This window comes from Homalodisca vitripennis, chromosome 4, assembly GCF_021130785.1.
Source record: "Homalodisca vitripennis isolate AUS2020 chromosome 4, UT_GWSS_2.1, whole genome shotgun sequence".
In the NCBI taxonomy this organism is placed as follows: Eukaryota; Metazoa; Arthropoda; class Insecta; order Hemiptera; family Cicadellidae; genus Homalodisca; species Homalodisca vitripennis.
The window spans coordinates 35,245,001-35,259,474 of record NC_060210.1 but is presented as its reverse complement, the minus strand read 5'-3'; the positions used below and the strand labels follow the sequence as shown (position 1 = coordinate 35,259,474).

The window sequence follows — 14,474 nt, the reverse complement described above, 5'->3', positions numbered from 1 at the left end:
TTGTGTGATGCTTCCTATTAAAAACTGTTGGCTGTTTTTTTCAAAAAAACTAGAAAATATTTTTTTTCTTAGATCTGAAGTTTAATTTAGAAAAACATTCTCGGTGGAATATTAGTCCAAATTCACAACTCATAATACCTAGTTTGAATATATTATTTCCTTATCAGAAATTGTTCTTGCTTCACGGTCAGCTACTGTATTGATAATTGTAAAGTCTAACTGTATCGCATCTATTCTAGGTCGATTGCTGTAGTGAAATCATGTAGCTGTTGACAACCAATTAGCAAAAATGGATGACACCGATATTCAAGAGACCGTAGAGAGCATCCTCGGCAAAGGAGTCAAGGTGGTGGACTGCGAGAAGAAGTCGTGTGTGAAGGAAGAGGAAGTGCTGTTGGTGAACGGTTGTCCGATAAAGTTGGAGGGCGAGGATGGGGCAGCGATACGCGAAGCGCTGCTGCACGGGACTGTACCTCACTGTGACCTGTTGAATCAGATCCTGGTGCGGGCAGGGATACTCAGGGCTCCGGTCAGGTTGGAGACCAGCCTCAGTGTCAAGAGCAGTGTGGTGACTCGGGAGGAAGTGAGTGTATCGCGGGGCGGTCAAGTGGTGGATGAGAGGTCGAGGGAAACCAAAGAAGACAACTTCTACACCAGCACGACCAGTGAGGTCTGGGAGCCGGTGGGAGTCATTCCTAACCCGACCAGTCGAACGAAGATCGATTCCACGACATCGACCTCCGGGTTTCCACAGGATTACTCGAGTTCTTCAGCGTCTTCCTCCAGACCCAATAGTGACGCTTCAACATCGGCAGAATCGCCATTGTTTACTTCTTCTAGTCATATATGGAAGACTCCCACGAGGAGTTCTCCCTCCTCGGAACCGAGGAAAAGCGAGAGTCTCTCGACTACTTCGTCACATTCCCCTACCACCTTCACGGACTCGGAAGACCAGCCGGACTTCGCGTGTGCAAATGGTCTCTCCAACGGGTTGAGAGGTCTAGCCCTCACGGGGGAGGATTTACGTCGTCTTTCCAAGACGCAAGGAGGAGGCCGAGACCTGCCGAGAAATTCAGCGGTAAGTAATCTTCTCTTAGATACAGTTTTGTTTCCACTCACCGAGTAAGGAAACATATACACATGACACATCTATCTGTGTATTGATGTAATATCCTGAGCCAACCAGTTGTGAGCGAGGCTGCTGTAATCGGTCAGCGATTGCGTCAAGGCAGCCGAGCGTGTAATGTCTGTACTGTCCTCCACTTCCTGTGTTTGATGTCTTGTGTTGTAATCATTGCTTTCGCCTGGTTGAGAGTTCATCTTTTACTGCTCTGCAAAAGGTAATTTTTTGTTTTAAATGCAGATTATACCATAACGATGAAATATAAACTGTTATACCAAATTTTATTTGCTTACTTAAGGTCTCAAATAATGTTATTCAGATTTATTGATACAATTATAATTTAAATACCGTAACCGTTATATCTGATATATTCAACACTTTAATTTAATTTTTATATTTCATATTTATATAAAAAATGTATTGAATCTTACTGAAAGTTTGAACGCTCTATCAGGTTGCATTCTTTTTTAAAATAGGTATCAGGTTTACACTCTTATAGATGTTGTAGAGTACTTGATTCAAATTCCCGATCTCGGAAATTCGTTATATATTTTATTCACATTTTTCATATAATATTTGAGGGTGTCACTTGTCAAATAAAGTATTAAAACTCTCATGTAAGCTAAATTTAGCTAGTAGTTTCTAGACAGCGAAAGAGCACACCCACATGTAGAAGTAGCAGGGGCATATCCGGGGCGAAATGGGATCAATCTCCTGAAATTCCGTTTAGCTCTTTATGAATACTTTCAGTCATATACAACTAAAATCAATTGTGACAATATGCTACCACATACATTATGTACATCTAGATTTAACCCTTTGTTTAAAATGTGTTATTGATGATGTATGATGTAAATATGTAACTTCCGGAATAATTCCCTGAAATTAATTTGTGGGTACTCCCATGGCCGCAGATGCTAGAGGAAAAGACCACAGTTACTGACATAGCTGATGGTATATTCGGTCACAGCGAGGTTATACCCTCACAAACATTTGTGTTAAATATTTGAAAAAATTAACACATAACAGGGATTTGTTTTTGAATCAGAGTAAACCGTGTTTGAGTGTATTCAAAATGCACAATTAATCCTAATCCCATCATCTCTCCTCCATAAACATGTTCATATTGTCCAACAAAAAATCGGAGTACGATATGCCGATTTGGTTTTTATATCACGTAGCATAATAATCGATACTTCTTATATCAAATAACATTACCATTAATGGAATTTAACATATCCAAAATATGAAATAAGGCTTATTTTTGAAATGACCTAATTGAAATAACTAAATAGAACTAATTTAATTGGTAAATGAATAAAAATTTTCCTAAATTAATTTTAATTTACAGAAATAATAAAAGTAATATTGGAAAATTTGTATTAATTTAGCAGAAATTTATTTAAACTTTTTCCAGTGCTCTAAGATTCTTCATTCAACTAATATAATACTTAAAATGAGACAATTCCGTAAATAATAAAAGGGCATAACCATGAAACAGTCATGACACAAACAAATTTAACAAAAAAGAAATATTTTGAAGCCAGGAAAAACGCCAAATTATCTTTATAAGCTATATCGTTTGGGTTTCTACAGTTCAATACTTTCTTAATTAAATCTGGTCACTTTTAAATTAGACAATAATATGTTTAAAATTTGAAACTGTGTTTATACTCGGTACGGATTTGAATATCCAGGGATTAGACCTTGGATCCATATGGAGATTATGTGGCAAAAATGTTGTTCGCTTAATATGATTCTGTTCCTTAAAGCTTTGATAGTTCTAAGATAATAATGTTGTGTTTATTATCTAGTTGTAATCAATTGAATCTTATAGTGACTATCTCTATTCTATTAATTAAGTTTGAAATATTGGGAAATTTGAATTAGTAAGCTGTTTATTTTATTTCCCGCTACGCAGCTTGAAACCACAACGTTTGAAAATGCAACATTTGTTAGCATTGTATGCGTTATCTTGTCATATACTGTTTATAATAAAAGTTACATATGATTAATTAAATTTTCACATTAATTGATCAATATCGGTTGATGATATCGATGCGTGAAGACAAGGAATAAACTTTCTTAATATTGATAAAAAGTACGCGGCCGTTTATCATGCAGTATACCAAAAAACACCTCACTATTCCGAAACGAGAAAACCCAGACAAGCAAAGATTTTATGGATGCGAGTATATGAAATATATTTTATTGTGGCTGTGCCTGAAGGACTAACACAACACAAATGTTTACTTGAGTAACATTTCTCTTATTCTTCCCAAGGAACGCAAGTCAACAAATGATCAGCTAGAAGTGCATTATTTGTCTTCCTCAACTCAACTACTCTGCTTTTATCATTGATGTACAGAAGTAAACTCTCTTTAGTAGTAGTTATGTACTGTATTTCATGGGTCGTGTCGTCGCTTCGCGCACGCCCCCGGTGGCCGTTTCGCTTTCTAGACCACTTTCATAGTATAGAAGTTATAAATAGCGTTCCTCGAACAATTGAGCGCAGTATCGTAGTGTCGCATTTCAATGCGGTTTCTGCCGTATGTGGCAAGGCTGCCCTAGATGGTCTGTCTGTCGTCTGACCACTGCTCCTTTATATGAGGCGCTCAGGCGCTCGACCTATGCCAGCAGTAACTCGCTTGCGACCTCGCTTATTCTTAGAGCGTACAAAAACCCAAGTAATAATCAATTGCAAAAGTTGAAGAGACTTTAGGATACGTAGAATTCTATCAGCGCAAGTAAAAAATTCGTATCTCCGTTTCCACAATATTCGACACTTGCCTAGTTTGTTCAATGATATAGTTTATTAGTAAGTAGAAATTGATTCCTACAGAAATAGCTTTGTGCACTACTCAAACTGAACATCTTAAGCCTTATCACTTTGAAGTGGGCTTTGTTAGTGCTATTATTAAAAACCCGATATAGCCTTCTTATGTTGGCCGTCTTTCTTTGCGATAACTCTTGATACAAAGGACCTAGAGACTTGAACTTGGAACATAAGTTCCTCTTGGTCCATAGAGCATACCTTTTGGTTTTGGAGTCAGAAGGTAAAAGGGCAGTCCGTCCATCTGTGAGATAACTAATTCGTCATGTTCTGTCGGATTCTTTGAACGTTTTTGGTTTATATTTATGGAAATCGGGTGTAGATATTGTTAAAAGAACATTACATATTCACAGGTAACATTTTTTTCATGAATTTATTTAGGTGATATAAACTTTGAAACGTTACGTGAATTATACTTTATTAAAATTTTAGTTAGAGACTCCGACTTCATAATTTTAAGTGAAGGACAACGTATTTCTCTAACATTCCGTATTCATGTCGGGTTAGGACTATGTAAGGTGGTTAACACTCACAGCAATGGTGCTAATTGGCTCTCCAAAGTTATTGTAACAAAAAAAAATCATTCTAAAATAAATTTGTGGAAATGTTACTAAAGTTACTTGAAACGATATAAAACTACATTTTTTACAATTTCTTATTGTATTTTTACTCTTATTTAAACGAGTTTATTAATTATTAAGTTAGTAAAGATAGAATAATAATAGGATAGAATATTGTACAAAAAGTTATAAGATATTTTATGGAGTATTCCTATTTAGTTCATATCTACGACATATAGTTATAATAAATAGGTGAAATTTCACTTTCTTAGCTCCCCCAAGCATTCGAGATCAGACCCTCTAGAATTTTTATAATGATTAGTTTCCTTTCCCGAGCGATATGTTTCGCCCTTTGCTACTGCCCCCGTTGATGGACGGAGGCTTATTCAGTTGGTATGGTATGTTATGAGTCTATTCAGTTACTAGTCCCTGTTTCGAGGTGATTTCTAATTTTAGGGCTTCCCGTAATTTAATAGTTTCCAGTTTTTCTGTAGAATTTCTACGCGTTTTCCAACTGAAGAAAAAACAAGAAATGATGGGAAGTTACTGAAGTAAAGACTTACTAAACCTTTGATAACATTCCCCTTTACAAGCATACCGTAGCATTTGTAATACCATATATGTTTTCTGGTTCAGAAAGCGTATTTAAACATTTATTCCTTTCTTCGACTTCCTCGTACAGTATAATTTACGTTTCAAAGCCCGTTGCATTGCGCAGCTGGGAGTTTGCATATATCTGTCCGTATGTTGGTTCCGCTTGGCTTCACAGCGTCACAGTTCGGTGCTCTCTTTCCGGCAACACCGTCGTAGGTACTGTAGTCTCCCGCTACTGCAGTACGGTAGCCGGTAACACGATATGCAACTTTGCCAACTGGTCGGCTGGTACATATGGGCTGGCTCACTCTTAGTAAGCGATCGATCTGTCGGTTTATAAATGACAAGTTATTAAACTGATTCACACATATTGCAGTGTTCCTTAGACTACATTAATGGATGTTATATACATTTTCGTGTTCCTTAGGCTACATTAGTGGAAGTTATATACATCGCAGTTTTCTGTAGGCTATATTAGCGGAAGTTACTTACATTGCCGTGTTCTCTAGGCTACATTAACGGATGTAGCAAACATTGCCGTGTTCTCTAGGCTACATTAGCGGATGTTACATACATTATCGTGTTCTTTAGGCTACACTAGTGGGTGTTTTATACATTATATTCCTTAGGCTACATAAGTGGAAGTTATATACATCGCAGTGTTCTGTGGGGTACATTAGCGGAAGTTACTAACATTGCCGTGTACTCTAGGCTACATTAGCGGATGTTACTTACATTGCCGTGTACTCTAGGCTACATTAGCGGATGTTACTTACATTGCCGTGTACTCTAGGCTACATTAGCGGATGTTACTTACATTGCCGAGTACTCTAGGGTTACATTAGCGGATGTTACATGCATTGAAGTGTTCCTTAGGCTACATTATCGGAGGTTATATACATTGCCGTATTCTGTAGGCTACATTAGCGATTAAATAAAACATGGATTAATACTGTAACGGTTCTTTCTGCTTTTATTTCTGTTCAGACTGGCTAGAAGTGATAAATCAGAGTGGAACATCTGCAATACTAAATACCAATCGTCTTACTTCTCCACCCCCTACCATAAAAAATAAGGGCATTTTTGGATTTAAACATATACTAACAAAAATGTTGATGATTTTTTTATATTTTAAGTCTTTTTATGTATTTTAGTTTTTATGGGAATTTCAACATGGTTTTCATTGAAGGAAAAATTATAGTCCCTTTGGTTATTCATATTTAGCATCTTTCTAATGTTTGAAATATAATTTTAAAACTACCCTACTTCTAATTTTAAAGATTGGGCAATTTATATAAAACAAGTTATGTTTTATACTAACATATTCTATTTTTTATGAATTATTCAACGCAATGCGACTTCTCTAATGCGTGCATGACGCTCCTTTGTTGCAGCAGGAGTGCTGAACCTGAGCGATAACAATGGAATAACTTATCTTGGGGTTAGTTTCTTCAAGTCTGAAAGTTACTTTTAATATAATTTGTGAAGATAAGCAGTTCCATCGTTGTTGCTTCAAACTCCGTAACAGATCCAACAACACTTATTGTGATGTACAGATATCTAAATTTGAAATCGAATTCAGTTTAATGTAAGCAGTTAAACAGTACATAATGTTTTAACTATTTTCATTAAAATTTGGTGAACATAATAAGCCTTTTACATTTGCATTGAATCGTTGTCTTATGGCTGACTATTTAGTATAGTCCCGGCTGGTAAAGTGATATTTTCTGACGTTATAACATATTTTGTGATTAATTAGTTTTGAAGAAAAAACATAATTGTTTCTACAATGAAAAAATCAAAATTATCAGTAATTTATAGAAGTAAAAGAAATTTAAATCGGCGGGAATTTAAGGATGTAACCATACATCATAATCACCTGTGTATTGGGCACTTGGAGGACGATAGAGCTAGGGGCAGGAAGGGACCCAATCTGCAGGAGGATTAAGAGATTGATTTTTTAAATCCTAAGAAACAAAATAAACTCAATCCACCAAATAGTCCTACAGACAATAATAAAACATGATGTGCAAACAGTTGTTATAATAAGAAAATAGATAACATAATTATTTTTTTTATGAAATAACCTAACAGTTTCTTTCGATTGTGGTAGTTTAGAAACAATAACAATTAGTCAGCTGTTTTAAAGGAATTTTACGAGGGAACTAAAAGAGACAGAAAATTTACAAATTAGTGATATAATAAAAAAGGGACATTTAAAACAGAACAAAGGGAAAATTACGAGATTAGCCAACAATAAATAAAAAAAACAACGTAATCTAATTAATAGGAGGGGGACAGAATGAGGTAGACAAATAGGGACAGTTTAAAACTAAACAATAAGAGGAAAGGAAAGTGATAGGAAAAGTCAGTATAATAATAGTCTGTCTGGGTAGGATTGGAATGGCAAATGCCCTTCCGTGGACTGTTTTGCGAAGTTCCTGGTCAATCTGTAGATTGCTACAATAACCACACTTAACGCAAATACATGTCTTCCTGGTTTGCACTTTGTTCCATTATGTACCGGTAGTGAATCGAATGGAATATGGGATGGGGAATGCGAGTCCCACAAATAAGAGTCTATAGAGGGTGACGTGTTTGAAACTGACGTGGTACAATAGTAGTATCCAGATCACACCTCTATACACCCTCAAGCAAACGAATTCCTAACAGATCATAGCCGTGTGCGATTCGCGCCGATAAGTAGGTAAGCCAGTCCGTTATGAAGGAAACAAGCATGGAACGAATTTGGATTACGATTTAGTCTAAAGGGAAGTTACATATTATTTCATATTTATTATGATTATGAACATATTCCATAGAAAATGTTTGATAGTAAATATTTTATGGAAAGATGAGATGCGTGCAATAAAGCGTTTTAACTATTAATCAAACTTTATCGAAACAGTAATTGAAAGCTGTTAAAACACAAGACATATAATTTACTGATTGCAAATTTTGTCGAGACAACTGTTTGCGGCAATCCTAATGCTCCATTCTTTGCTGCAGCTGGTCTATTTTCGCCCAATATTCCATCTCCACCATCTTCCGAGTAGTAAACAAGTAATACTTAGCAATAAGTATTCTTCGCTTGCGGTAGACACGTTAAACTAGGTGGCACGTTGGTAAACTGGGCTAATTTGCTGCGCAATAAAAAAAAATCTTAGATCATTAAACTGTTCATGGAATCCATTAATAATCCGTATCGATGTTTTAGCTCAAAGTTTTATCAAAAGTAAAACATTGTTTTAAAAGCTAACTGTTAAAGCCCATAATAAAAACTCATGTAAGCGTACCTTGTGCACAAAACCAAAGTCTGGAATGGAGACAGTAGTTTTCCATAATGTAATTGACAACAGTATTGAGAGAACGCCAACTCCACTGCTGTAAACTATGCAAACTGCATGTTGACGTTGGCAATGGTTTCGCGTCGTCTGTGTTGGCTCGGGAATATTCACTTGGGTCTATTACCGCACACACTGCCACACATCGTGGTGCCAGACGTGGACTGACAGCAAATTGTGGAATCCATCAGTGGCATAATCCATTTGTGTTCCACAATCGTTTTGCCTACGTTCATCCATTTAACTTGCAATAGCAGTTTCTTTTTTTGGTGATGAAAGTTTTTTTATAGTGTATATGTAAATATCAAGAAGTATACATTTCTATACTATACGCAAGTGTCAAGAGGACGTGCTATATGCTTGGGAAGTTATAATTTATCTGGTAAAATTAAATAGTATGAATAACAAAACATGTGTTCGAGCTTAGTCCAAATTATGGATAAGTGGTGGATGCCTGGTTTGGTCCAGCCGGAAGGAGATGAAAAAACCTTACTTGCACTCCATGGGGTATGGAAAATGGCTGTAAATTAATGATCATTTGTTGACATTTTTCCCCCGATCAGGGAACCTTCGAGCATGTTTAGCACATATTCCATGTTCCCATGTAGAAAAGGTCCAGGATTATCAGCCTGTATTTAGGTGGATTTAACAAATGTGTAAACTCACCTCTATCATCCGACCCCTACGACCGAATCGTGTATGCCGATTCTGGGAGTGCAAGTAAGGCTTTTTTAATCCTCTTCCGGCCGGACCAAATCAGGCATCTACCCCTTATCCATAATTTTGTCCACGGTCGAACACATTTTTTGCTATTCATACTATTTAAAATTACTAGTTACAAAGTTCGGTATTAAAATCAACGTTACAGGAATGGGCTCATTGTTGGTGGTTCTGAAGTCACCTTTATGCCGTTTGTCCCCAGGTTACGTGTTACAGAGGGCTTTTGAGTCGTAACTTCGCCTGGTAAAATAAGGTTTCCTTTAAATTTACTATTTTGAATTTTTCAGGAGTGCGTGCACCTCACCAATATGACGGTGATATACATTTCCTCGTCATACCCATTCGTTTTTCGGACCTATCTATACGTTGCTACGTATTTGGCGTCTACTACTGGTAATTTATTTTCATCAGTCTTCTTAATAAAATATTTTGTCGTATCCTTTTCTAATGCCTAAACCATTTACGTTGCTAGGGAATCGGCTTCGTAGATTAAACTTCACGAACTCCAAAACACTCATCACGTGGTGAATGTTATACTAATACTCTTTACACAATCTTTATATATTTTATTATTTCCCTATGAGCACAATGTGGACATTGTACAATTCTCAAGTTAGGAGTACGCACACTACGAGTCGTAGAAAAACTTAACGTTCAGCACTTTCTATGAACTATGGGGGGGTACTACAACACACGAGTCCGTTGATATTGTAACTTGTTACCTAACTTTCATATCTATTTTCCACTTTATAATTTTGTTACTCTTTGAATTAAATACACATATTAGGATAACACATTATTGCAATCAGTTTGTTTAAAGTTTATTTACTATGCTATTTTCTCGTTGCGAACTCATAAGACCGTTGTAAATGTATTCGGTGACGGTCACCTAAATCCCATGGAGTGACATCCACCATCATTGACCTCAATGTTGCCTATATAAAAATGAAGGTTCATGACAAATTTCAAGTCTATAAGTTCATTATCGAATAATCGCTCCTAAAGCCATTTATATAGACGGATAGACAGATTCTCTGACGCTCAGCCAATAACAGTATTCATAGAGTACAGGTTAAAGTCCAGCGTAACATTTAGGGTAAATCATATTTCTGGCTTTTGAAATTTAATGTTCCGAAAGAAGTAGTATTTAAATCTGTGTTTATGAACGACTATCTTATAACAATAGATATTAAAATACCGTAACTTAATGTTGTTTCAAATATTATAGTTTCTCTAAATCGATTTTAGTTTCAGTGAAGTGTTCAATAGTGTATTCTTTGAAATGGGATAAATAATAAATACGTAAAATGTTTATTAAAAAGTAACTCATCTTTTTTATTGCCACCATTTAAACTTTAAAACTATTGGTTCTGTGTTCTGAGATCGAAGATAAATATGCTTTCCTTAGTTTGTAATTACGGTTTTCCTGGCTAAAAATTTCTCCAAATACTTCTCCAATACTTTATAGATCAAACTTTGTACAACACATATTTCAAAACTTATTTCACCAGATTTTATTTATTCCAACTAGTGCGTTATAAAAAATACGCGCAACATGCTTTGATCATAAATGACAAACTTCATGTTTGTACATTATGCGTCTTATGTTATTTCAACTAGATGTATTTATTAGTATATCTTACGGTTAAAATTAAAAGTTTCATTTTCCCATCTTTATATCCGATGAAGGGAAACACTAATAATACCACAAAATTGAAATATTCTTGGCCGTTTATTTGTTCTCAACGGACACCGGCTAAGTATTACAAATATCGTATAATAAAAGGAATTTATACAATTCTTTTAAATTATTATAAACGTTATATTAATGTAATGAAAAGTAACTAAAACCCCTTTTAGTTACTTTTCATTACATTTATATATATATATATATATATATATATATATATATATATATATATATATATATATATATATATATATATATATATAGATAACCCTATAAGTGGAGTTAATAACATATAAACGTTATGTATTTATGTATTCAGAAACGCTATTAAGGAGTTATGCAAGCCTCTCTGAGATGACTCAACCTGGTATATTTATAGGTCAGTGTGTAATTAACTCGAATGACATTCAATCAGTGAACAACCTTCACTACAGACAGCGCTCTGACGGGAGCCACAGGAACTACAGTTCCACGCCACCCAAACACAAAAGCCAAGGCCACTCATTGTTACAAGTATACTGTCCAATCAAATTACGCTACTTTTATATAGTGTCACAGCATCGCCCATTCAGTCGAACTAGGTTTCAATGGATTCTTGTTATTGACTATTCGTTTTGGCTGTTAAATTAAAGTGGCCTGTTTTCTGAATAAGATCCGGGAAGCTTCAAAATGTCCAATAAACCCTCCAGCCAACACACCTTCACACATATTGTTAACTTGATATATTATCAATTAGGATTTTTAATGGATTCTAGTACAAAAAAGATAATATAAATTGATTTTGTGAAGTAATCTGATACCGTGTATTATTTTATTATTTCATTTTTATTAACAACTCTCCGACCTGCTTTATTCTCTTGATCTACTTTATTATAAGGTACTTACTTGCTCTAAGCAATTATGTTTACTGTTAAGGTGCCTAGTAAAAGTTTAAACCAATTCCGGATTCCGCTTTTAAAAATTACGGGACTTAATCTCCAAATTCTCCTTAGAAAACATTGGGATTTATGGTTAATGCAATTCCCACTTAGTAACCACACAATAACTGGCGCAAAGTAACATTCTTCTCTTTGTGTTAATTTTGAAAACGAATTAAATTGATAATAGACTATTGGTAGGGTCGTAATATTCGTACTGCCTGTGGTAACACTTGGATATCGTGGCTGAAACTGTGCGCTAATAGCCAGTTTTGTGCTATTTTAAAGTGTATGTCCTCATTTAGATAGTTGCAAGTGTTCATCTTACTTGTCAGTATTTACTCAATTATAAATGGTTAATACTATCGTTTAATATATTTATGAGTAGTCTTCTGTTTCTGTTGTTTGTCACTAGATAGCAGCAGCTGCTAGAAAATTTCAGAGAGGTAACAAAATTTATTTAGCACCGGATGGCATGCCATAGAATTGAAAGGTAGTATGTATAACATTTCGTTTGGATGACATTATAGTTTTTTTTAAATGTGTTATTAGCTTAAAAGTGTCGGCTTGGTCGGAATGGAATAGATACGTTCACATTTAACAGCGTAACAGTTAACGAAAAACAATTTTTCGTGAGTTATAATACACTAATATTTAGAATATTTTCGTACCAAAGTGTATCTACTGGTGCTTTACTTCGCCAGCTTACGTACTTACACCAACAATAAGTACTGTTACAGTATGCAAACGTGGTAAGATTTACTAGACAATCTTAGATTGTTCTTACAACATACAACATACAACATTTTAGTGATATTTTTGGCTACATTGTGACTAGATATGTTATGAGATACAAATAAATTAAATAATATAGAAGAAAAATCTGTTTGTCTTTTCTTAACGTATTAATAAAATTTATTAGGGGTATTAATAACCAAGCTATATGTTATTTGAGTTGAATCGGACTATTGTATTATCTGATATAGCTTATTATCAGTAGACAGATAACAAAGTTGCCATACATGTCTTCATGCCTTACTCAAGAAACGCTTGACCTCTTTTCCAGGCTGTTGCATACTTTTTGTCTAACTATAATGTTTGTACTGGTCAGTTTAGATACTAATCTCAACCTAAAATCCCTCTCTTGGCGATGCAGTAATTGCTTTGATTAAAAATGGACTAATGTAGACTATATATATATATATATTTATTATATATATATATATAGAAATAAATTAAATTCGGCTATTGCCATTTATACAAATTTAATGAATGTAAATAGAAGTCATTTGACAGGTATTTGGTCTTCCGATCATATGTTAGTTTGGTTATTTAAACACATATGTGAAAGAAACGGCCAAATACAAAATAATTGAATCGTAAAAAGTGAGGGCTCTGTGGTGTAATGGTAGCACATTCACCCGGCAAGTGAGAGATCCGGGTTCGAGTCCCGGCGGAGCAAGTACTTTTTGCGATTCAATGTTTATTGAAATAAATTATATATATATATATATATATATATATATATATATATATATAGTCTATATACTTATATTTTACTTCTATATTTCTAAACCCCCGTCTTCAGTAAGTTTAAAATATAAATTAATTTCTAACAACAAAACTATAAAACGTAAACAAGAATCAAGAAACCATAAATGTTAACAAAGTGCGTAACGGACGTGAAATTTTTCAAATTTAATCTTCGTGGAACAGTTGAATTTTATAAAGGATGGAATAAAACTTTTAATTTTTTACAAATTGGGAATCAATCACATTTATTTAAAGAGTTATCTTAAATTTAGACAATTATGATATGATGACCTTGCTCCATGTGCTTTAATTTTAATCTGTTGTAATGTTCATCAGGGCGTGGTGGTATTTGGTGCATTCCTTTTAATGTGAAACTCTTCAATTTTGTCTTGTTTAGTTCTAGACAATGTCTTGCCAATGGGTTTTCTTCATCTTGATGGGAAATATCAAACCTATGCCATGTCATACGAATTCTTAAATGGTTAGATGTTTATTCAATATATGGTTTTGAACAAAACTTGCAATTAATTTGGAATGTTAGATTTTTAGAATTACAAGTCATTCCAGTATCACTGCTATAGAGTTCTCTCGAAGAATTCATAATTTTACATGTTCCACATTTTGGTTTTTTACAAGAATCACATCCATTTCTTCGTATAGTTGATAGATTTTGGAACTAGTGTGTTGATCAGCTCATTTTTCAAATTTGGAGGTCTTGAAAACATTACTCTTGGTGCTTTTGAACTAAAATTTGAAGTGCCAGGGGAACTTTGGATAAAATTCAATCAATTTTTATAATAGAATTAACTTTGTATTAACCAGGGAAGAATTGAGTTATAAATTTAGGTTCATTAGAATAATCATTGGATATTTTGGTTTGTTAATTTGATTTTTGACAATGTTTTTTGGATAATCCAAATATTTTACCCAATTTTAAATGTAGTTTAAGAAATCAGCTTGGCTGCTGCATAGTTGCTCTTACTGACAAAATTTTTAAGGATAGATTTTTTTTATATGCATTGGTTGGCAGCTAGAGAATTCTAGGTAATCCATAGTTAGTGATAGTCTCTTTTATATGTAATTTAGTTTGGAAAATTCTGGAGTCAATAAAAACATTTACATCTAGAAACGTAACTTTAGATTTTTATTATATCCATGAA

General features: G+C 34.4%; 1 protein-coding gene across 6 annotated transcripts in view; it reads left to right on the top strand.

The window, feature by feature from the left end:
- LOC124359155 (ras-GEF domain-containing family member 1B-like) overlaps positions 1 to 14,474 on the top strand; it is a 657,259-nt gene that overhangs the window by 394,113 nt on the left and 248,672 nt on the right. Inside the window, exon 2 of one of the 6 annotated variants that reach the window (XM_046811655.1) lies at positions 240 to 1,078. The exons of the other annotated variants lie outside the window; for them this stretch is intronic. Within the exon in view, the coding sequence (XP_046667611.1) occupies positions 290 to 1,078 (789 nt within the window). The 5' untranslated portion in view covers positions 240 to 289. The remainder of the gene's footprint in view (positions 1 to 239; positions 1,079 to 14,474) is intronic. 6 annotated transcript variants of the gene reach the window in all.